Raw genomic sequence first — 24,079 nt, 5'->3', positions numbered from 1 at the left:
GGTATTCTTCCTTCAAATGTTTGGCAGAATTCACCAGAAAGCCCCCAGGGCCCAGAGTTTTTTGTTGGGTGGGGAAACTCCAGGTGCTTGATAAATCTTTTTCTTTCCTTGCCTTTCCTTTCCTTTCCTTTCCTCTCCTCTCCTCTCCTTTCCTTTCCTTTCCTTTCCTTTCCTTTCCTTTCCTTTCCTTTCCTTTCCTTTTTTTCTTTTCTTTTCTTTTCTCTCTCTCTCTCTCTCTTTCTTTCTTCCTTTTTAAAATAAATTTTATTGGGGAACAGTGTGTTTTTCCAGGACCCATCAGCTCCAAGTCAAGTCGTTTTCAATCTAGTTGTGGAGGGGGCAGCTCACTGGCCCATGTGGGAATCGAACCGGCAACCTTGGTGTTATGAGCCTGCGCTCTAACCACCTGAGCTAACCGGCCGCCTTTGATAAATATTTCTTCCTTCTTTTATTGCCAAACTTGAAAGACGAGTCGAGGTCAACTTCTTGACTGCTTCTTTAGCTCCTTGAAATCTGGCTCCTTCAGGCAGTCGTTCAGCGCATTTACTGAGCATCATCTATAAACCAGGCACTGTTCTAAGTGCTGGGAGTACCATCCTGCACAAACATACCTGGTCTCTGACACTAGCAGGAGAGAAAGTAACACCCAAGTGAACAACTGCAACTGCAACGTAACCATCAGAGGCGTTACGAGGAGAAAACTACAGAAGGGCTTTAGTGTACACGACTGAAATGGTTACCGCGTTTGCCAGTGAGCTCATTTTCCCTCCTGGTGTTTGTCTTCTATTCTCTCCTCTTGGTGTCTGAGTCCCTCCATCCACTCGGCTTTCTCCCCACGCTGTGCCCGCATCTCTAGCTCCTTTGCGGGCCTTTCCTCCCCCACCCTCTTCTCTCTCCCAGCACTTTCTCCCGGAGTAAGATTTCATAACCACCAGTGGCTTCGTCACCCATGACACGAGATTTCTGCTCCCAGCTCCTGTTTCTCCTGAGTGACAGTCCCGCCCGTATTTCCCAACTGCCTGGCATGTTTCCACCATTGTCAACCAGACGTTTCTAAAACCCGATGAACTGTTTCCCTCATGCTTCACGTGCTCCTTCTGCTCCAATCCATGTGCATCAGTGGGACCACCATCCTCTCTGGCCCAAGCTGAGGGCTTCCAGAATCCTTTGCCCGACCCCCTGTCCATCGCCCGGTCCTGTTGATGCCACGTGCTGAAGTGTTCTTGGTCTTTCTTCCGCCCACCCCCCCTGTACTTGCCTGAGTCCAGACCCTCATCCTTCTCACCAGGGCTGCTCCAACAGCTCCCCCAGTTTGCCTCCTTCTAATTCATCCTCCTGACCGTGGAATGTTTTTCTTGTAGAGGCAGATCTTGTTACTTTCCTGCCTACACACCTTCATTCATCTCCCACTGCGTCCAGGATAACACTCAGACGTCCAAGGCCCATTAAGTTCTCGCCCAGCGTGGATTCTGGCTCAGCACGGGCCCTGCCTAGCACACACCCTACTCACACTTGTAACGCTTCTGTGCCTCGGAGCGTCCTGCTCCCTTTGCCTGTGACACCCTGTCCCCACAGCCCTGCCTGGCAAGCCGCCCAAACTCTGACACAGCTCACATGTCACTTCCTCTGGGAAGCCTCTGACGCTGCCCTCACCCCAATAGGGGCGAGTCACACCTTCCTTTTAACGTTCTCATAGCACGTGTCATCATGTCATGTTTATTTATTGGTACACGCTTGTTCTTGTACCAGCGGCTTCAAGGGACACAGGGCCTGCCTCACTCATCTGTGTATCACCAGGGCCCGGTACGTGGTCGGCGCTGCATGAATGCTCATTGTGTGAATAGCTGCGCATGTGAAAACGATGAGCGATGTGCCCAGAAGAGTGGGGTCTGAGCCCCGGCTCCCACCTGCTAACTGAGTGATGCAGCCAAATCCCTAGTTTTGTCCTCTCTCCGGCAAAGTGTCCTTGCTCATCCTTGCGACAGGGCTGTCACCTCACTGGCAGGTGTTTACTCTGTGCGTAGTGAAGGGAGACGCTTCCAGGACCCAAAGAGTGACTCTGTGTTCTCTGCTTCCCTTGTCCCCAGCCTGCTTCACAAAGTGTGTCCCATTTTGTGGGGCCTGGAGTAATGACACATAGTGATGGCCAGCATCCGAAGCCACGTGTGGCTCCAGGACTTTGGACGGGTCTCCTGATTAAGCCTTAAAGTAACAGCAGCCTAAAAGCGAAGAGAAATTCAGATTGAGGCTGGAAACATGGTGGTTTCTCTGGTGCCTGGTGGTCTGGGTTCAAATCCCAGCTGTAGCCATTAGTAGCTGTGTGGCCTTGGGGAAGTCGCTTAACCTCTCTGAACCTTATTTTCTGAGCCTTATTACCTGTAAGATGAGGGTAATTATAACACCTACATCATAGTATTTTCATGAGGAGTGAATAATACATGTGAAGAGCTTAGGACAGTGCCTGGCACATATAGGGCAACAAATGTTGGCTATCATTATTGATGTTGTGGTTATTATAATTCCAATGGACCGAAAGACCCAGGGCTGAGCAGGCAGAATCGCCCCCTATGGCTTCTGCCCTGGAGCATGGCTGCATCCCAGTGTCCTGTCTCTTGTCATTTCTGGGTGAAGCCACATGTTAGCTTAGTGCCCAGAAGCCCCAGCCACAGCGAGCGGAACGCTGGGCAATCCGGGGCAAAGGGGCTTCCGCCATCCCCAGCGCATCTTGGACGCCTGGATATTCCGGGCTGGCTGCTATCTAGATACTAAGGCAGGAGACTGAGCTGACCTCTGCCTTCCTGAAAACAGAGACCAAAGCCACTGCTTACCAGCCCCGCCTTCCCCAGGACTCCCTGGCCTTTTGAGCTGGGGAGCTGTGGGAGGGGCACTTCTGGGTTGGGCGAGCTGGCCAGAACCTCCAGCTGCCAAACATCTCAGGTCTGTTTTGAAAGGGCTTCACACCTCAGGATTGTCCTGTTGACTGCAATTCCAGGAAAAGACTCCAGCTCTGGCTGAGAATGGGCTGTGCTTTAAATTGTAGGAAGAACTCTGGAGAGTGGGAATAAAATCGGGTGGGCCGAGGGGTCATCTGAGCTGCGTGTTCTCTCCCCGTGGGAAGGCAGCTGGCTCGCCCTCGTTCCCTTGCACATACAGGAACGTGTGCCAGAGCAGCTTTCTTTTAGCAACAGCAGGCAGGGGCTGAGCTCCCTGTGGAGATTCGAGCTTTTGTGAACGGAGGAGAGGAAGGACCTTACGCTGCCAGTGGCAGGCCTGTGGCCTTCCCTCCACCTGTAAGACCCTGATGGGGATGTCCCACCGTCACATGTTGCTTCTGTGGGATGGAGGGTCAGGGAGTCACCAGCAGGACTAGCTGTACACCCAGGGCTAGATGTGACGTGTGTGCGCACATACGCGCGCACACACACAAACACACACATACACACACACATTTCAAGCAAACATTGGACCAAAGCACAGCAGGACAGCACCTCTGCTGAGGAGGCAGCCAGGTGATGGCGGTTCTTGGTATGTCCTGCTGGCTCTCTGAGGTCTGGATGAACATTTCTGGCAGTACTGTTCCCCCATCCTGTCAACCATCAGCCTTCAGAGCTTGAAATTCTCTGAGCCACAAATACCCCATTCTGTGTGCAGAATTTCTGTTGCCCCACCCACACCTCCCAGTGCCTCGCCCCCGTCTCTCCCTCCTCCTCCTCCTCCTCAGCCCTGCTTGGTCCAATTTCCATGCCCAGAGGAAGCGGAAACCCGTGTGCTGCTCCTCCTATTCCAGTAACTGACTCTTTTTCCTTTACAACAAATTTAAAGCATAAGTTCTAATATCCTGTGCTCAATAATAACCCTGTGGTTACTTTACAGAATGGGGAGGTTTTAGGCCTTCGGTCTAAAGACACTTTACCATGGTTCCTCTCCAGTGCCCCTAAATCAAGGTCGGTGTGGGGGCGGGGGGGAAGGCGGGGGCAGGTGTAGTGTTGTGCCAGATCCACCTGAGTTTCTGGGTGGAAAGGGGCCTATTGTGATAAATTCAGAAAACAGGACTGAGTCCATTCATCCGGGTCAGAATGAATCCTTTTAGTGATTAAGGAGCCAAAATCCAAACCAATCTCAGCTGAGATCAATAAAGACAATGCATGCTTCAGCTTGGCCAGGGAGCTAATAGGATTAAAAAGGCAGGAAACTCTACTTTTGGTATAAATGAAGACTGGAGCGTAGTTCTTCATCAGACCCTCTTTTAATGAGCCCAGTCCTGTCTCAGCTTGAGCTAGTGGGCCAGTGCAGAGGAACGCTGCCTTCCCAGATCTCGCCTGCCCGGTGCAAAGCTTGAGAGAAGCCCAGCCAAAGGAGTGGATTGATGCCGCCTGTGCCCTCTCGCCTGATTTTAATTAGGCCACCGTGTGATTTTCATTAGGCCCTAAGCATGTGCGCAGGGGAGAGGGTGGTAGTAGAAAAGTGTCCTGGATTTGGCGTTGGAAAACCAGGAGTTGGAGTCCCAGCTCTGCGAATTTTGGCAAGTCACCTGGAGCCTTTCTAAGCCTGAGTTTTTCGTCTGTAAAATGGGTATAATGATACCTCGCTCCGCCAGCTTCACAGGGGTTGACGTGAAGACCCAACACAAGACATGCTGTGTAAACGGCATCTTTCATCATAAGGAATCTCATTTCATGTGGGCTGACCCGTCTGGGCACCCCCTCCTCAGGGACCTGCTTTAGCTCCTTTATTGCTTGGAGTTATGCCAGCATCCTGTGCCCTGGCCACAGGTAGGAGCGAATTTGTTAGTTTTCCCTGGAGAATGCTTGTCTTCCTTTGTCCTGTGACAGTATCAGCTGCCGAGGCTCCACATGGCAGAAAGCAGAAGAGGACAGAGTTAGAGAGGGACTGGCTGGGTCAAGTTCACTGTGAAAGAGGAGTGTAACCACAGGCTTACAAGTGAAACTACAAGTGAAACATTTGCTTTGCGTCGGGTTCTACAATAGAAGACTAGAATGATAAAAAAAAAATATGGAAAGAACTAAAGACATGTGGAAAACAGGTGGAGTCGCAAAGAAGGGGGAAATACACAACTAGTAATGCTCGGGACAAGAAGAATTTTTTTCTAAGAAAAAAAATGCAATCATAGTACATTATTTGGCTCTGCAGTGTACAGCTGACTTGGTTATAATGAAAATGACAATTCTTGATGTGAGTGTGACAAGACTGTATTGAGATGGGGGGTGAAAGGAACTCTCCCCTAGGCAGGATATCAGTGATGTTTACAGTAGACCAATCGGGATATAGAAGTGCATGAGTATTGCAAGTGTGGAACTATGGAGGAAGAAAGATGGCTGAAAGGGTTCAAAGTGATTGTTTTTGGGGATCAGGACGGGGGTAGGGCAGAGGCTGTGGTTTTTTTTGTCATACGCCTTTTGGTTCTATTATCTTTTTTTTCCTTTAATGATCACATGTATTGTGTAGATCAAAACATTTCTTAAAAGAGAAATTCTGCCAATTTAAGACTTTGATTTCTAGACAAGAGCTTGAAAAGCTCATCTGGTACAATCTCCCACCTGCAGACAGGTAAACGCCCAAACCCAGGTGGCCTATTAGAACATCCTGCTTAGCCCCTGAAGACATCGCTGAAGGAAGACAACGTGGTTTGACCTGCCTGGCGAAAGTTGTGCTTGAAAGTGACCGAGACCTGTGGGAAATGGTCACTGATTATTGGAAGACTGTCATGTGCCTTCGAGGGAATTGGAGTGGGGTTCAGGAGACCCTCTGGTCCTGGCCTTCTCCTGCCTTGCTTTGGAATTGGTACGAGCCACGGGCCTGAGTTCCCATCTCTGGACAATCGGGACTTTGAGTTGTCCAGGGGCCTTTACGATTCTACATTTCTAGAACTGGAGAATGACAGCACGTAGCCTGTTGTGCCCTGGGCACAGCAGGGAACAGAGGGGGAGAGAGATAATCGACAAGTGAGCAAATAAGATACTTTGAGACAGTGAATGTTTTTCTGCAGAAAATAAACCAGAGGGATGGGCTGGATGACGCTAGGATAGACAGTGGTGGAGGGGGCCTGGGTACATTGGGCGGTCAGGGCCCTCTCTCTGAGGAGGGGTTGTTTGAACTGAGACCTAAACAATGTGAGAGAGAGAGAGAGAGCCAGCCGGGAGTGGAAGGGAGACGTGCTCCAGGAAACTGAGATCAGGCCAGTTTGGCAGAGCACTGTGGCCTGCAAGGGCAGAGAGGGACAAGGGGTCAGCACTCAGTAGGACGTGATTTGAAGGGAAAACAACTTTTTGTGAATGGCAAGGATAAACTCGATGCCACCGTGGGTTTGGTGGGCCAGGCTTCCTCCAACGCCCAGCCTGGAGAGTTGTCTTTTGTTCAGTATCTCCAGAGAGGGCCCACCAAACCCCTGAACAGTATAACATGGCTGTGTGTTGTGGGATGGCAGAGGCTGGTCTGTAGAGGCCAGAATTATATTTCTGGGGAGTCTAAGGGATGTTAATAAGTCAAAGGATGACATCAGGGCTTGTCCACCCACCCAGGCCATGCATAAGATTTGGTCCAATACCTTCCACCACCCTGAAGACCCTCTGAAGATCAAGGCTGACATGGCATTAACAGTGCCCAAGATGCTTTGCAGTAAATCAGATTTAAATGAAATGTCCCTTTCTTTAAACCAGCACCTTCATACTTCTAGGAATCTGTCCGTGCAAACGAATAATTGCAAGGATGCCCACTGGCAGTGCAGTTTAGAGTCGCGAAAAGTCTGGAAAAGACGCACATGGGCACCAGTTGAGTAGACTGTGGCATAGCCACACAACCAGGCGGCCATTCATATGCACTGGAAAGGAATGATCTCCGGAGGAAATTATGGTGCAAAGGCTGGGCTGACTTAGCTCAGACTTGTGGCCAAATGAGTTGCTGCAGCTCTCAGGGCCACAGCCCTATCCCCCGCTAGCCCTTGGACCCCTCCAGCCAAGGGAAATTGGGGCTCTGGAAGAGCAGACACACCCATTTTCTAGCCTACAGAGGGGGTGTGGGGGAAGGGCAAAGCCCTGCCTGGTAGCCCTTTGAAGGCTGAGCTCCACCCATCCAGGAAGTGGCACTGGATGCTCCTCCAATCAGGAGTGAAGGAGTGAGTGAGAGGCGGGGCGTGAGGCCAGACTTGTTACACTGGTGCAACTCCCTCCACAGGGGAACAGGAGGGGGTAGCAAGTGTTCCCACCTAACAGATAGCTCTGGACGGAGACATAGGAAACCCGGAACAGTGGTCGCCTGTAGGGAGACTGGCGTCAGGAAGACCTGTTTTGATATAGACGTGCAGGCGTACAGGGTCATTTCTAGTCCCTCTTAGAGATTTATGAGATCGCCTCTACTTGGGAATAATTTCCTCCAAAGCTGCTGATGAGGTCACTCGATCTGAATTCCAGATGTCAGCATGGTGACATTTACTTCTCTATTCCCTCATTTTCCTGGATGCCCAACTGTTTAATCCAATCTCTAGCCGCCCGTGTATGCCCCCAAGCCTTTCTGCACCTCTTGTAGAAACATGCTCTTTTCTCTGCACGAGCTTATTCCTAATGTCTGGAATTCCAACTGAAATCACTCCCAGATATTAAAGCAGTGCCTCCCAGAAGTTAGGCTTTTGAGAACCAGCCTCAGGATTTTTGCTGACACTGAAAACCACCTCTCCTTTTATTTATATAATATTTTTCTTTGAACGTCAATACATTTGTTTTAAGGAAACTTTATGTCACTGCTATAAGTGGTATTACTTCCTATAAAAAGAACCTTAAAATAAACATTATAATATCAAAACAACATTGCTAAATTCTAGCTACACGTTAGGGCCTGCCCAAAGTTCTGCTTTTTGTTGTTGTTTAAAAAAAAAAAAATTTGGCACCTGTTAGAGACAGACAAGCACCAAACTAGGCCTTTTTCCTTCTGGACTCAGAGGATTAGAATGGGGGCTTTCTTGGGGTGATCGTTTAGCTCAGGTGGGTAGAGTGCAGTGCTCATAACACCAAGATTGCCGGTTCGATCCCCACATGGGCCACTGAGCTGCGCCCTCCACAACTAGATTGAAACAACTACTTGACTTGGAGGTGATGGGTCCTGGAAAAACACACTGTTCCCCAGTAAAATTTCTTTAAAAAAAAAAGAATGGGGGCTTTCTCGCTGCGTGGTTCAAGTTACCGAATGCCATATCAGTGGACCATCCCAAATCATGACCTGTAATATTTGAATTACGTACTTGGGGGAAGATGGGGTTAAAGCCTTTTTTCCCCTTTTCTAGAAAGTCTTAATTATGTGTCCATAGGCATTTGTGTCATCTGAGATGGACCATACATGAAGCTGTTACCACCCTGGAATTTATGGCCCTGCCTGATGAGGTTGGCATTTTGGCATTCCAGCGGATATTAAAGCAGCATGGCATTCACTGTGGTGCATGAGCCTTTGTGTGTGTGTGTGTGTGTGTGTGTGTGTGTGTGTGTGTGTGTGTGAGAAATGCATCTTTGGAGGCAGCGTATGATGGCAGCTAAGAATGACGCAGGCTTAAACAAAGGGGGATTTGTCCTTTTTAAAAGAATTGGAAGAATCTCTGAGTTGGTTCGCTGGGTTCTTCCAAGTGATGATGCAGGAATCGCAGCTGGGACCGCCCAGACTGGGCTCTGCAGCCGCGTGGCTCCTGGCTCATTGTTAACTGGGTCCTGGCTCTCAAAGAGTGTTCTTGGTCAGGTAAAAACGGAGTGAGAACCAGCACGGTCGAGCCAGAGCTGACAGAGAAGGGGCGGAGCGTTTGTGCAGGGCAGCTCTCCAGGCAGGAGAGTCGGTATCAGAAAAAGGCTTTTAAAAATGATTCTGTTTCAGAAATATCAGTGGATGCCCAGACTCTTGGGGTGACGCTTCGATGAGAGATCAGATCTGTACATTGTCTAACGTATCTCCCTACACTATGCCAAGTGAAAGAAGTCAGACACAAAAGGACAATATCGTAGGATCTCATTTCTATGGAATGTCCAGAATAGGCAAATCCACAGACAGGAAGTAGACTGGTGATTGCCAGCGGGTGAGTTGGGGAGGAATGGGAAGTGACTACTTAACGGGTACAGGGTTTCCTTTTGTAGAGATGGAATGTTCTGGAACTAGATAACGGTGATGGATATGCAACATTGTGAATGTACTAATGTCACTAATGATAAATTTTATATTATGTGCATTTTATTACAAGAAGAAATACCACACACACACACACACACACACACACACACACATAAATTGCTTTTTAATTACAAAGGGGAAATATACAATGGAGAAATCTGGTGGAACTTAACCAAAGTTAGCATCACCACTAGTGGGAAGACTGACATCTTGTGCCTCCTGGTGGGAAACAGTGAGAAAGACACATCACCAATGTAATTCCTGCCGAAAAATCATTCCCTGAATCCAGTCATCAGGAAGCACCAAACAAATTGAGACACATTTTACAAAATAAAAGGCCACTACTCTTACATAATATCAATGTCACAGAAGGCCAGGAAAGGCTGAGGATCCATTCTAATGGAGACTAAAGAGATAGGACAACGAAATGCCACTCATCTTGGATTTGTCCTGGATCAGAAAAAGAAATAGCTCAGGACATTATTGGGATAATTGGAGAAATTTGAAGGTGGACTGTAGGTGAAATGATAGTATGATGTGAAATTTCTTCATCGTGATCATCTTACTGTGGTTAGGTAAGAGAACATTCTTGTTATTCAGACATACATACCAAAATATTTAGACATAAAGAAGTATGGTGTAGGCAACTTACTCTCACATGGTGGAGAGTGTGTGTGTGTGTGTGTGTGTGTGTGTGTGTGTGTGTGTGTGTGTAAAGAAACTTAAAAAAATAAAACGAATCCACTTAAAACTGGTACTAAATGCCATTGTAAACTGTGAAAACAGGGTCTGTATTTTTATAAGTGAAACTAAAAATGTTATGTTCTACAAAACTTCAGTAATAGTAACTTGTCACAAATTATTTGATTGAAAGAAGAATGAATCAAGTGTTGATTTGAGGGACTGATAGTGTTCACTTTTCCACCTAGATTGATTGATGTGACATCTTCACTTGACATTTGTGTGTCGTTTCACCCAGACGATGGTCATATTTGCAAAAATGTTCAAAGACTTCAGTTTTTCCCAGTGTCATTTTTAATCCTTTGATATTTAAGTCATTCTTTTGAATGCTTTTTTTCCCCCACATCATCCGTGTTTATCTTTTTCCTCTTTTATTGCTAACTAGTCCAGCTCGGACAAGTCTTTGCATGTTAATGCATTTACAGCCTTCTGGGAGATTCTCTGGTGTCAGTCACATCAACTTGGTAGCACCCTAGTTCTCTCGCAAGATTTCCAATTTCGCCTTGCAGTCGCTTCCTGTTGTATATTATGCAGACTGTCCAGCCATAGTAAAATATTTACTCTGAAATCTCAGTGGTTCAACATTCAAAGGCTTATTTCTCAATCACAGTGTCTGTCCAGAGAGTGTGGCTTGAATGTGTTCTGGCTGCACCATTCCAGCTATTTCGTCAGGGAGAGCAAGCATGGAGAAGTTAGACCTGCTCTTCAATCCGGAAACGCTTGTGCCTTGGAAGTGACACACACCCGTGTTGCTTATAGCTCATTGGCCAGAAGTAGTCATAAGGGCCCACCTAACTGCAAGGAAGGCTGGGAAATGCAGCCTTCCCGTGCCCAGAGGGAGGAAAATGACATGGCAGCTGTCTGCCATACGTTGTGTTTGCATTTTGTGGTCAGATGTTCAGATGAAGATAGATATTAAGAGGAAGGGTGTTTGAGTGGGGATTAATTTTATAAATGGTCAGATCATTAGGAAATATTTTTGTATCGTGATCACTTTTGCTTTGTTACGCAGCAGGGACTGTGATAATGAAGACTCAACTCAGGGAGGGAGTTTCCTCTGGTGCTGTGAGGTTCCCGCGGCATTGCCGGGTGGACGGGGGTTCTGGAACAGCATTTTAGCCCACACAGAGCCCCTCCTTCCTGCCCCAGTGCCCCTGGCAGGCCGAAGAGGTGTGAGGCTTTTCAGAGTTAGAGATTTTAATTGGTCCTTATCCCAGATCCTTCACAAGAAATATTTGGCGTCTGGATGCAACAAAGAGCAGCTTTGAAAAGAAAGCAAGGCTTTGATCAAGCCTCTCAGGCCGAGGAAAGGTGGCAAGAGCTGTTTTTGGTTTTCTAAAACCCCCATTAAAAGTTGCTTGTTTTTTTATTTTACTTTGGCTTTGTCATTGACAAGTTCGAATTTCTCTCTCCCACCCTGTTCAGCACATCTGTCTGTCTCTGGGCTTTCATCGTGACCCCTTGGCCCACCGTGCCCTGTGAAAATGTTGGTGCTTCTGGCTTTCATCATTGTCTTCCATATCACCTCTGCGGCCTTGCTTTTCATCGCCACCCTCGACAATGTAAGTTCCCTTTCCTTCTGACGGTCCCCAAACCCTGGACCCTAGAGTCAGTGGCAGAGTTGAGAACTCCCCCAAGGTGATTATGATTTGGGGTTGTCCTCCCTCCCAAGGCATGCCCCTTCCCTCTGCCCAGGCCTGAGGGCTCTGGCCTAAGTGTCGGGGTTCAGAACACCCCACATTTAGGTCTAGATGGGCAGGGACCTCTTCCCCTCATCCCTGATTCCCCCACAGAGCCTGACGTAATACCGGGGCTGTAGGGAGCCCTTTGAGGACTCAGCTTAAACCCAGCCCTGCCGAGCTGAATGACTCAACCTTGGCGCTGTTGTCATTTGGGGCTGGATTGTGCTTTGTTGCGGGGGGACTGGCCTCTGCACTGTAGAATGTTTAGCCGCATCCTTAGTTTCTACCCTCTAGATACTAGCAGCACTCCCAACCCCAGTGAGACAAACAAACATGTCTTCAGCCAAATGTCCTTGGGGGTCAAAATCTCCCTCGGTTGAGGACCACTGCCCTTGGTCCCCTGGGTGACCCATCCCAGATGACCCCTGCCCCTCCTGCCTTCTTACTGACAGATTCCCTTGTTGTTAGCCCACCTGGCCATGCCGTCCCCAGCAGAGCCCATGCTTGGAACTTTCCTGACTCTGCCCGTGCTCCTGGGAAACATTGAACTCTTTCCCTTGTTATCCAGCTCTTAGCCACATGGCTAGTACATAACCCACTGACATAGATTAATATCCCTCCCAACAGGAAATGAAGCTTTTTACCAGAGGTCCTCTATGGCCCACACCCCGATCCAAAGGCCTGGCTTCAGTCCTGATCATTTCAGACCGCAGAGACATTTAGAGTTAGAAACACTGCTCAGAAAGCCTCAAAAAGTACGCCTCCTGAGTGGCCACCAGCTCCATAGACTCCTGTTGATCGATCATAATGACATAGACCATCACACCACCTATCACTTAGACACTCTGGCCAGGTCCTGTGCTCGGCCCGCTTATGTGCATCATCTTAGTTGAGCCCCACCTCAAGTCTGCGAGATAGGTCCTCTCCATGGCCCTGTTTTATGATGAGAGAGCTGGGCCTCAGGGCGGTTAGGGCGCCTGCTGGAATTTCCATCGCAGCAAGTGGCAGAGCTCTCCTGGCCATAGATCCTATAAGGGGCAGATGAGTGCAATAATCAGGTTTGGGTTCCTGCCGAATCTCAAAAAGCTGCCACGAGTGGCCCGGACAGGGATCACACGGATGCAGTGGGCGAAAATATTTGCACCCTGCCCTTATCCACAAGGCCCACGCTTGGTGAAATAAATGGTATTGGGTGTTCTTTAGAATCTCCTTTCTCTATTTCTTGCATCGGGTCCTTTAGGGAACCTGAAGAGGTTCAGACACAGTGAGCGGGGTAGGTAGACAGACATCGGGGGGCAGAGAAGCCACCAGCCGCAGCGCCCGTTAATCCTGCATATGTGTATTACTGTGGCACTTACTGAGGAGACACACGTGGGCATTCTTGCCCATCAGTGAGTCAGGATAGTCATTCAGAGTTAGGAGTTATGCCTGGCACTGTGGAGAAAAGAAAGCATTTGGACTGAAGGCAGGAGAGTCTCGTCTGATCATTTCATCCATGACAGGCTGCCCCCCACCCAGATGTCACCCTTTTCACTCCCTTCTGCTGTCGCCTCTCTGGTTCTTGTGGGATTGACCGCTGTCTGCTGATTGCCACCAGCTGAGCCTCGTCTCCCCTCCTCCACCCCACGAGGGCCGGGACCATCTCTTATTTTACTCCCATCAGCAGCCAGGCACCACCAGGGTGCTCATTCGAAATGCAGAATCTTAGGCCCCTGCCCCAGACCTCTCGAATCAGAATCTGCATTTTAACCGGATCTCCAGGCGATGCGCGTGCACACTGCAGATTGAGAAGCACTGGTCTCGACTATCCATTGACCACCATGCCTCCCACCCAGTTAGGAGATAGGTCCTCTCCTGGCACCTTGTACGATGCTTTCGTAATTAACGGTCGACCTTCCCTTGTGTTCCTGTTTGTGTTACAGGCCTGGTGGGTAGGGGAAGGCTTCTATGCAGACGTCTGGAAAATCTGCATCAACAGCACAAATTGTACAGAAATCAGTGATGCCTTTCTCGGTGAGTGTGAAGCTAATTGAGAAGCCCCAAGTGAAAAGAGGACGCTCAGCAGGAAGGCCTCCGCGCTCCCTACTCCTCACCTGCTCCTGCCCTCAGCACACTGGGCGTGGCCTGGCTGGGGGCTCAGTGCGGTCAGCTGGCGAAGCCAGAGGCCGGAGGGGCCACCGACCCCGGCTCCCATGGGCCCACCTTTCTCCTCTCTGATTCTTAGCCAAGCAGAGCTTCCTTCTTCACCTTTTCTCAGCCTCAGCCCTGATCTAGAACCTTCTCCCCGCCTCCTCTTCTAGCCAAGCCTCCCCTTTCCGTAGGCTCAGAAACCTAGTTGACATTTGTGTCACTTCCCCTCATCTCAGCGGCAGAAACTCGAGAGCCAAGCTGGCTCCTTTATGAGCTGTGTGACCTTACCTTGGGGCAGGTCGCTTGAACGCTGGAAATCTCAGTGTCCTCAGCTGTAGATGGAGATAATAGCAACACACGTGCCTCTGTATCTACAGAAGGGCTTTGCAAATGCAGGAAATCCCACGTAAAAACATGCCAGCTCGTTACTCTCCTTCACGCTGGAGAGGATGGTTCTGTTTTCTGTCGTAGAGCTGATGGAAGAGGCTCTTTGGGTCCCAGTGCCTGATAAAATCCTGGGCGCCCTGTTAAATTTGGTATCTCTGATAAACCACAAATCATTGAGTTTAAGTATGTCCCAAATATTACATAGGACATACTTATACTAAGAAAGTACTGCTTGTCTAACGGGCACTGTTTTTGTGTTTGCTTTTGTTTGTTTGCCAAGTCTGGCAGTCCTATTTAGGGAGCAAGGGACCCCCCCCTCCTCACCACCCCTCACTGGCTCCTAAAGTCTCACCGTTCCCTCAATAAAAGTATCAACGTTTATAAGAAGAGCAGCAAAAATACCAATAGAAGACATCGCTTACTGAAGGTTTACTGCAAGACACGGGGCTAAGTCCTTTACCTAAGTGATCACATAGCCCTGTCTGGCAGGGACCATGGGCCCTGTTTTAAGATGGGGAAACTGAGGCACAGAGCAGAAACCCAAAGTCACCCAGCCAGGACTGAATGACGGACCCAGGATGCCAGTCTAGATGTGACCATCTGTGCTCTAAACCAAATACTGTGGTCCCTGCCACCTCCCCTCTAGGTCTGTTTATCTGCCGTGTTAACTCTTGACCCTGGAAACAGCCATCCTTCTCTATGCTCTGCGAACGCCGGCTGTCACCCGTGTTCAGCTGGGAGAGCTGGCTGCGCTCCGCGGCACTGTTCCCAACCCTCCATGGTTTGCGTTTCATATCCCCTACGTGGCATTATTTACCTGTTATTTTTTTCTTTAAAATAATGGGGGTTGGCAAACTACCAGCCAAATTCAGTCCAGTGCGCTAAGAATGGCTTTTATATTTTTAAAGAGCAGTTAAAACAAAACAAAAAATTCAAAAAGCAAGACAAAGGAGAATATGCAACAAGGAACAATATGGCCACAAAGCCCAATTGACTGTGTGGCCTTTACAGAAACAACATGCCGACTTTAAAATAGTTCACTTTTTCCTGCCATCCGTTTATCTTAAAGGGAACTTTACATCCCTACCGTAAATGATAAGCTGGTGTCACTTGCCTCAGAAGAAGGAAAACTTTTTCAAAATGCTACCTTGAAAATCAGACGATGCTATTAAGCCCTCACCAGACGCGCCTGCCTTGAAGGCCCCAAGCCCATTTCTGATTCTTTCCTCATTAAAAACAAAACAGCCACCAAACTGAGATATTAGCAGGTGGTATAAAAGCGCCAAGTGGAGAACTCCCTGAGGTTTGTAGATATATTTAAATGAGAGCAGAGCCAGCATCCCTCCCATTAGGCGGGTTTTGTTGGTCGGTGCCCTGGTGGGGTTCCACCTTGCACTAAGCTCGTCCGGCACCGGTGAAATATTCTGTACCCACCCCCCTAACTTTGAGAAACCCTGTTCTAAACACCTGTCTGTCTTTTCTCCTAAAGTCACATCTTGGTCGTTGCGGCTGGTGTAACAACCGCATAGGCTGGGTGGCTGAGACGGCAGGCGTTTCTTTCTCACGAGGTGTGGGCAGACCCGGGGTCTGGTGCGCACGCTCTTCCTGGTTTGCAAGCAGCTTGGTTCTCATAATGGCCTCCCATGGCAGAGAGCAGAGACAGGAAGCAAGCTGCTGTGTTGTCGTCTTAGGGGCGCCAGCCCCGTTCCTGAGGGCCCCCCTCTCACAACCTGCTCACCTCCAAATACCGTGACCCTGTTGGGGGTTAAGATGTCAACATATGAATGGGTGGGGGGGGCGGGGGGTGTGCAAACATTCAGTCCACAGCAGCCATGAGTCCCATCACCTGGGATACTTGCTAAAAACACAGACTCCTGGTGCCCACTCCAGAACAACTGTTATCAGAATTTCAGGGAGAGAGGCTCAGGAATCTGGTTTTAATAACCCCCAGGTGGTTCCTGGGATCGGGCAAATTTGGGAAGCACAGCCTGAAGCCGGGGGGGGGGGTCACAATCGTGGCCCATGTCGGACTTGACCCCCCACGCGGCCCCCCCACCCCCCATGCTTGATCCCAACACCACCAGAGATTCTGATTGATTTCGTTTTGATGCGGCCTCTCAGATGTTTTTATAGTGGAGCTATAATTTACAAGCAAGAAAATGCAAACCTCTTAGGGTTTCATTCAGTTCAAAGAGCTTTGACAGTTATGTATATACCCATGTAATCACCATCCAAGGCGAGATAGAGAACATTGCATCGCCCCAGAAAGTTCCCTCGGGCCCCTTTCCACTCAGTTCCCACCACCCCGTTCCGAGGGCGACTCCTTCTGACTTCTGTCACTAGAGTTTCCTTCCGGCTGTCCTTGGACTTCATATGATGCAGCCATGCGGTGTGTATTTGTGTGTGTGCGGGTCTGGCGTTTCTCACTGTAAGCAATGGGGACAGGGGCTAGATGCTTTCCAGGCGATCCTAATGTGCGCCAGAATGAACTAAGAGCCATTGCTCTAAACATTTCATTAAGCACTTAAAATGATGCCTCTCTCCAGTCGCTTTCAGGCAAAGTTGCAAAAAAAAAAAAAAAAGTGGAGAAGGTTTTCCTTTGCAGCTTTGGGCACTGTCCCCTCACCCATCTTTCCTGTGTCCTGATGATAATATCCAGCCCTTACACAGGGCTCCCTTTTGGGGGTGCTCCCTAAAATCCTTCCATGCCTGAGTTCACTCCAGTCTCCTACCCTGTTGGGGCGGGAGCTATTACTATCCGCATTTCACAGGTTGGGAAACTGAGGCCCACGCAGGTGAGTCCAGCCCCGGCACTGGACCCCTGCTGTGTACCTGCGGTGCAGGGCTCCAGCTGTGTCTGTCCTCATGCGGCTGCCTCCCCCAAGACTAGCTTGTTTCTCTACTGGAACTCCCCTGTACCGAGCCCCAACTTCTCACCCTGCCCTCTAAGACTGATCTGAGAAAACCTCACTTTGCTTTTCCTAAGTAATGATCACAAGGTTCAGTTCCTTATGCATATACTTCCAGAAGGTCACTTGGTTTCATGAGCGCCAAGTCCCCGAGAATCCCTGCGGAGGAGGTCGTTATAAAACTCAGACCCCCGGTCCTGACCCTTCCCATCCTGGCCTCTTGAACCGGAATCTGCCGGATTGGAACCTGAGGTTTTGGCCCTTTAGAAAATCCCCCATGCGAGAGCCACACACTTGGTCTCAGTGACCCAGACCAGGAAGAAGGCAGAGCAGGTGGTTCTTGCTCTGTTTCCCAGATGACATGGGCTCGTCTGGTCAAGGGCGTGAATGGTCACCAGAGGGAAGGGGGTGTTGGGGAGAACCCTGGGCTGCCCTGTGTCCATACCGTGCAGACGGCAACCTGATGCCCTGCACTTCTGTCCCCTGTCCCCCCGACTTGAGCTGCCCTGCACCCCAGGGCCCAGAGGCCCGCGGTGCTCAGGCTGCGTTCCTATACTTTCCCACAGACTACTCCACGATGCAGGCTGTCCAGGCCACCATGATCCTGTCCACCATCCTGTGCTGCATCGCCTTTCTGATCTTCCTGCTCCAGCTCTTCCGCCTCAAGCAGGGAGAGAGATTTGTTTTAACCTCCATCATTCAGCTCCTGTCATGTAAGTAAAACGATGGGTTTCCCTTCCCCACCACCGATGGGTGGAAGCCAGGAGGAGGGTGGCAGGTGCGGACCTGGAAGGGAGAAGTTGGCTGCTGTGCCGAGGTACCACAGTGGGACGTTTTACATTGTTGGCGTCTGGATTTCGTTAGGGGAAGACGCCCTTCCGGAGCTGGGCTCTGTAGGGCGAGCAGGAGTTGCTGTCTAGAAAGTGCTCTCATGGTAGAGAGGGGAAGGAACAGTGTGCCCAGCAGAGGGAACAGCATGAACGGAGCCCTGTGATGGGGGAGCCTGAGGGCTGGCCGGTGGGGCTGGAGTGTAGCGATGGAGGCATGCTGGGAGCTGCACCAGAGAGGCAGCTGGGCCGGACTCCACGGGGTGCTGTCAGCCTTGTGGGATTGGGGGTTTTTGTCCCAAGCTGGTGGGAAGCCATCAACAGGTAATTTTTTTGGCTGGTTGGTGTCAGAAGTGCCTCCCTTGGCCCAGGCCGTGGGGGGCTGCTGGCAATACAGAGATGAACAAGACACAGCCTCAATCCTGGAGGAACTTAGAGAAAAAAACGTGTCTCGGAGCACTTTTTTCTACTTGGGAATTTTAGCAACGCTGAAGTTAGATGAAGACGTATGCCCCAGCACGATCATCTGTTGTTTCTCACTAGAGAGTTAAAGCTTCCAAGTGATGAAGACCGGAAGCCCCTTCTGTTGTGCTTTCTGGGATTTAATGGGCAGCTTGATGTGGGTGGGAAATCTGAGCTTCACAGCCAACCCAGTGCTTGGTTCTGACCACTATCCCTTCCTTCCATCTACCTCCCAGATTTCATCCCTCTCACCCCAGGGTCAAGTCCAGACCTGCCATGCCCTCAGCACACACTACGGTGACCAACCTGTCCCGGTTTGCCTGGGACTGTCTCAGTTTTAAAACTGAGAGTCCTGCATCCCAGGAAACCCCTCTGTCCTGGGCAGAGTGGGATGGTGGGTCACGTACAGCATCCTATCAGGGCACTTTACCGCATCAGCCAGGGACCACCCCTCCAGGACGCAGGCAGACGATGAGAGCATTTCAAGTGCGAAAGAACCTGGAAGGTCCCTGGGTCCCCGAGTTGCCAATTCCACAAGGATCCCTCGGGGACCTTTCTAAAGCGTGGACCGCGAGGCCCCACCTTAACCTCTTGAATCAGAATCTGTCAGGCTAGAAGCTGGGATTTGTGTTCCCGTCCGGGAGCCCAGCACTTGGGAGCAGCGACCCAGACCCGGTGAGGCCGAGAGACTTGCCCAAGGGCATCAGTGAGGGGGCGTCTGCTCTGCCCTTTACTTTCTCTTCATCCCAGTAAGAGGCGCGGACATCCCACTCCTCACCCCATGAAAAGCAATTGAATCTCACCACTGAACATGTAGAGAGGAGACCCACTGAAGTTTACTTTCTGTCATTGCCTCCGTTTGTCTATCCACAAGGCCATTTAGTGAAAACCGATTACCTTGATATACATTGAGGGAAATGCCCCAGATTTTGATAGGACAGTACAGGGCCCCTTCCGTCCGCAACAACTCCTTTGGCCGTTTTCTGGCCCAAGGACCCGCCCCGGCCCTTTCTGCCCCAAGCCTGCAGTGTTTAGACGCCGTATCAGTCGGGCAGGTACAGGGGCGAGCGACAGAAGCTCTAACTTACGTAAGAGACCGGATGCCGGGGTAGCTCACAAGAGTCCAAGGAAAAGCTGAAAACCGGGTCTTGGAAAGAGGACTCAGGCCACAGAAACTGGTGGGCGGTCCCTGCAGGGAGGTGCTGGCAGGATCAGAAGACTGTGACTTAGCTGTAGGTTCAGGTTTCCAGGAGCAACAGTCTGATCGGCAGAGAAGGGCTGGGTACCCTGATGGTCACTCTCACCTGGCCAGGAGAGGCAGCAGATCCCCCCAAATCATGGTTCTGAATCTCATCCTCGCACTAGTATCTGTGAATGTTGGTGGTTCCATTAGGATGCTTTTGGCTGCAAGTAAGAAAATCCAATTAACAATGACTTCAGCCATAAAAACCTTTACTTCTTGAATATAACAAATAGCCTGGGGGCAGAGGGTGCCAGAGTGGGTTTGGCACCTCCGCAGCCTCACCCAGAACCCTCACTCTTTCCATCCCTCTTTGCTGTCATCTTCAGAGTGATGACTTCCTCATGGTCCCCAAAAGGCTGCTGTGGCTCCAGACACGCTATCCTGACCTAACAGCATCTAAAGCCGTAAGAAGGGGAAGGACAAAGTTGAGTAGGTGGTGACAGGAACTGTACGGGCCCATAAAGCCTAAAGTATTTACTGTCAGGCTGACCCCTGGTTTAGACGTTTAGGCATTTAGGACGTATCTTCTTGACTGGGTACACGGCTGCCCACATAAAATTGTGTTCAGCTACCAAGAACGGGAAGCAAAATGTCAGCTAGAGGCAGTGATATTCTGCCGCAAAATATTAGCTGCCGTCTTTCCAATAGACTAAAATAAATGCCTATAATAACACAAGCTGAAGTTGGTCTTCAGCTCCGGCCAGAGTCCCCTGAGGTACGTGGGACACACTGGCCTGTGATTTATTGGTATCGTGGCTTTCTTCCGACAGGCTTGTCCGTCGTGATTGCAGCTTCCATTTACACAGACCGACGCCAAGAACTTCACAGCCAAAACCAGAATTTCTATGCCCTGACCTCGGAAGGCACGTACGGCTACTCCTTCATCCTGGCGTGGGTGGCCTTCGCGTTCACCTTCATCAGCGGCCTCATGTACCTGATACTGAGGAAGCGCAAATAGACACCAGGAGCTCGGCCGCTTTCGCCGCAGTACAGAATCCACATTCAGATAACCGTTTTGTATATAATCATTTTTTTTTGTTTGTGGTTTTTCTCGCAAACATATTGTTTCCTTTAAAAGCCAAAAAAAAAAGGAGAAGAGTTTTTGCATTCTTGAGATCAGAGAACAGACTATGAAGGTTGGGATTCAGAACCCCTCCGCCCATCCGAAAGTCTCAAACAAGACAAAGCCAAAAGTCCAGCAACGCTCAAATCCAAAAAATGTTCTGCAGGATGTTGCTTAACCACCAGGATGTGATGTGATGACTAGAGACCGAGAAAGCCGGGTCTGGGGGGACACCTTCCCCTAGGTTTAGGCCACGCCAAGCCCCCCTCCAGTCAGCTTCCCTCCCCGAATCTCTCGGTGTTAGTGATGGAAGGTGGGGCGAGGGGGGGCAGGTGAGGGGTGAAAGCTCCTCAGGTGTTCAGCCAAGTTCCGAGCAAGAAGCAGGTGTGGCCTCTGGTATTCCGTCTATATCCAGACCAGAGCCCTCACCCTCCCGTAATGGACAGGGTGCAGAAAGTGTCACCCAGATTGGCAGACAACGTCGCCTGCTTGCTGCCTTAGGGAGGGTGATCTTTAACCTGGGGGTCAGATGTGGGCTTCCCCTGACACAGAGCATCTCAACCTGTGGTCCCCAGCGCTGCTTGTAAGATGCAGACTATCGGTTCCCCCTCAGACCTACGGAATCGGAGTCTTCAGGAGTGGGGCCTGGCAGCCTGCATTCCTAACAAGCTCCTTGGTGAGGCTTACAACGTGCCTTAAAGTTGGGGACCACAGCCCCAGGGTCCGGGGAGCAGAGCTGCCTCACATATGTTAAAGATGTCCTCATGACAAAGGTGGGGGGGTGGGCGTAGAACCCACTGCAGGCCAAAGCCCTGGCCTCCATCAGCTCTGGATCCAACAACGTCTCCCACAGCTGCATACATCTGGACCAGCCAGACTCCAGTCGCAGCCACGCACCCCGACAGCCAGCCACCCTGGTGGGGCAGGCCCTTTTTCACTCTAAGTCAGAACGCCTCTGCCTTCTCTTCCTACCCTGCCCTCTAAGCTGGCTGGCCTCTACTAACCCCATGTCTAGAGCCTCCAGGGGACCCATCCACCATTCATTCATTCATTCATTCATCCATCCATCCATTCATTCATTCATCCATCCATTCATTCATTCATCAGCATAAGTTACAAAATGCTATGTGTGCCAGGCACAGTGATACCATGTTGAGATAATCTCTCTCCTTATGGGGCTCATTGTCTAATCGAGGAGATGGATTAAAAACCAATTAGGAAAACTAATTACAAACTGTGTTGAAGGCTGCAAAGAACGCAACCAAGAATTGAAAAGGGAGGCCCGTGGGGGTGGAGGGGACTGGCTGCACACCTGCCTACCCTTAAATGTTCCTGGAGGCACTGAGATCAGCCTAAATATCGCTCGCACAGCCCGTGCAGATGGCATGTACTGGGCAGTGTCATCTGTTCCACCCAGAGAACATTTACTTCTGTGGAGCGTCTTCAGGGTTCTGACAGCCAGTGAAGCAGTGAGAGGGACCCGGATTACCACGGTTCTCAGACTTCAGTGGGCACAGGTGTCACTTGGGAGAGTCTGCCATGCCAGGGCCGGGGTGAGCGAGTGCTGCAGATCTTCCTGAGACTACACTGAGAAACAGGGCTTTGGGGAGTTTGTCTTTAGGTGTAAAAGCACCATGCGGGGTGTGGCAATGCAGGTGACCCCGGGGAAATGCCGTTGGAGGAAGCTCTGTGCCTCAGTGCCTTTTTCCTCTGCTGTTTCGAGCACACTGCTGGGGAGGTGTGCCTGGGCCCGTGTGAGACCTGCCTTTCACGTCTTAGCGTGGGTGCTACTTAAATGCTTCTGCACTTGACCTGCTAAGTGGCGTGATTTGCCATCGGCCCAGTCCCCATGGAGCTGGAGAGGCATCTGTTTTGAGTAGTTTTTGGGCCATCACGGACTCCTCTTTAGTTCAGGACTGGGTGATCTGTCCATCTACTCATTCTTTCATTGATTCATTGCTTGTTCATTTTCAGCAGAGTACTCCACGCTTACTATGTTCCAGGCACTGTGGAAGGCTCTGAAAACAGGGGTGAGCAAACCCAGACACCCTCTCTGAGACAGGATATCCTCCCCACGGAGAGGCCACCAGCACAGTGCAGGGTGACATCAGGCCAGTGACGGGATAGATTGCCACCTTGTGCCATGATGGAAAACTGCCACTAGACATGTGATAGGTAGGAGTGTGGGTCACAGCCCTGCGGGTTGCAGCATGCTATGCCAGCCTCTGGAGGAAGGTGGGTCTAAAGTGCCCTAAGCTTTCTACCCAGGTGGCTTTCTCTATAGTTTCCTGGTGGCCACAATGGAAGCAAACAACCCTCAGAACCAGAAATCTGGTAAGCCTGATCCCCAAGCCGTGCATGAATTTCCTTCCCCCAAAACTTCAGGGGTGTATGAGACTCTGAAAGGACCCCACGGGTTTTCCTGGCTGGTTGCCACTACCGTATAACATTCAGTGCCCACATCCCTCTGCGATGCCAAGGTTTTGTGACACACGAGAGCTGCCTTTCCCCGCGGGGTGACGCGCACTGGGGAGGTAGGAAACGTGATGGCGTGAGAGAGAAAATACTCAAACTTCTTACCTGTAAGCAGAATCCGCCGTCACTCGGTGCTTACTGTCAGTTATTCGAGAACTACAACAGAGGAAAGTATCCGAGACATCCAAGAAGCAAATATTTATTAGGACCAAATCTGTTATGTAACAACTGTGTTGGAAGGAACTGTAGTTTGCGCATTTTAGGACATTTTTAATAAAGTACTGTAATTCTTTCGTTGAGGGGCTCTGGATGGAGACAGACTAACTCGTTTTGTTATTTGCATTAAAATTACTTGGGATCTCTGTTCAAACGAGTTTGGAAAATTGATTTGTTGCTCTGAGTGAAGATGTATATTTATACCTGAATACCTGAAAATTGGAGATCTCCACCCCCACACCCCCACCCCTTCGTACTCTGCTACAGGCTGTGTGCCTGTACGCACCTGTAATCAACGGGCCGAGGTCCTAGGATGCTCTGTAGTAACGATGAAGATGCCTGGACCTCCAAGCCCGTCTGTAAACACACTAAACACAGTAGCTTAGATGGAAGCTGTAGCGCCATTTAAAATCTGCCTGGGTGGGGAATTACTAAACTCGCTAATAGTTGAAAGGTTACTTACAATACAGCACGACAGACAGTTTTGTATATTGGGGGAGCAGGTGGTGATGGAGAAATGTTAGGGAAAAGCCGAGAGGTTAAGTTTGAATCTTGGTTTGGGGACAAATGTGACTTTTAGGGTAGTTAGATACTTTCTACTTAATGTGCCTTTAAAACAGTCCATTTTCTATGTTTTGTATAATCTGAAACTGTACATGAAAAATAAAAGCTTAAAACCAAATCGCCCAGAGCCACAGACTGTGATGTTCACAGCGTCTAGGGTAAAATGGTGCCAGTGGAGTGGAGGGCTCTGCCCGCAGCTCATCAGGAGGATAATATGTTTT

General features: G+C 50.0%; 1 protein-coding gene across 1 annotated transcript in view; it reads left to right on the top strand.

Annotated features, from left to right (window-relative positions):
• The window catches only part of EMP2 (epithelial membrane protein 2), a 34,853-nt gene extending 11,405 nt beyond the window's left edge, over window positions 1-23,448 (top strand). The window contains exons 2-5 of the mRNA XM_019650925.1: window positions 11,326-11,462; window positions 13,505-13,595; window positions 17,575-17,721; window positions 20,311-23,448. Coding sequence (XP_019506470.1) covers window positions 11,385-11,462; window positions 13,505-13,595; window positions 17,575-17,721; window positions 20,311-20,498 — 504 coding nt within the window. The 5' untranslated portion in view covers window positions 11,326-11,384 and the 3' untranslated portion in view covers window positions 20,499-23,448. The remainder of the gene's footprint in view (window positions 1-11,325; window positions 11,463-13,504; window positions 13,596-17,574; window positions 17,722-20,310) is intronic.
• Window positions 23,449-24,079: the final 631 nt, after the last annotated feature.

This window comes from Hipposideros armiger, unplaced genomic scaffold, assembly GCF_001890085.2.
Source record: "Hipposideros armiger isolate ML-2016 unplaced genomic scaffold, ASM189008v1 scaffold_149, whole genome shotgun sequence".
Classification (NCBI taxonomy): Eukaryota; Metazoa; Chordata; class Mammalia; order Chiroptera; family Hipposideridae; genus Hipposideros; species Hipposideros armiger.
This window is presented reverse-complemented; position numbering and strand designations above follow the sequence as displayed.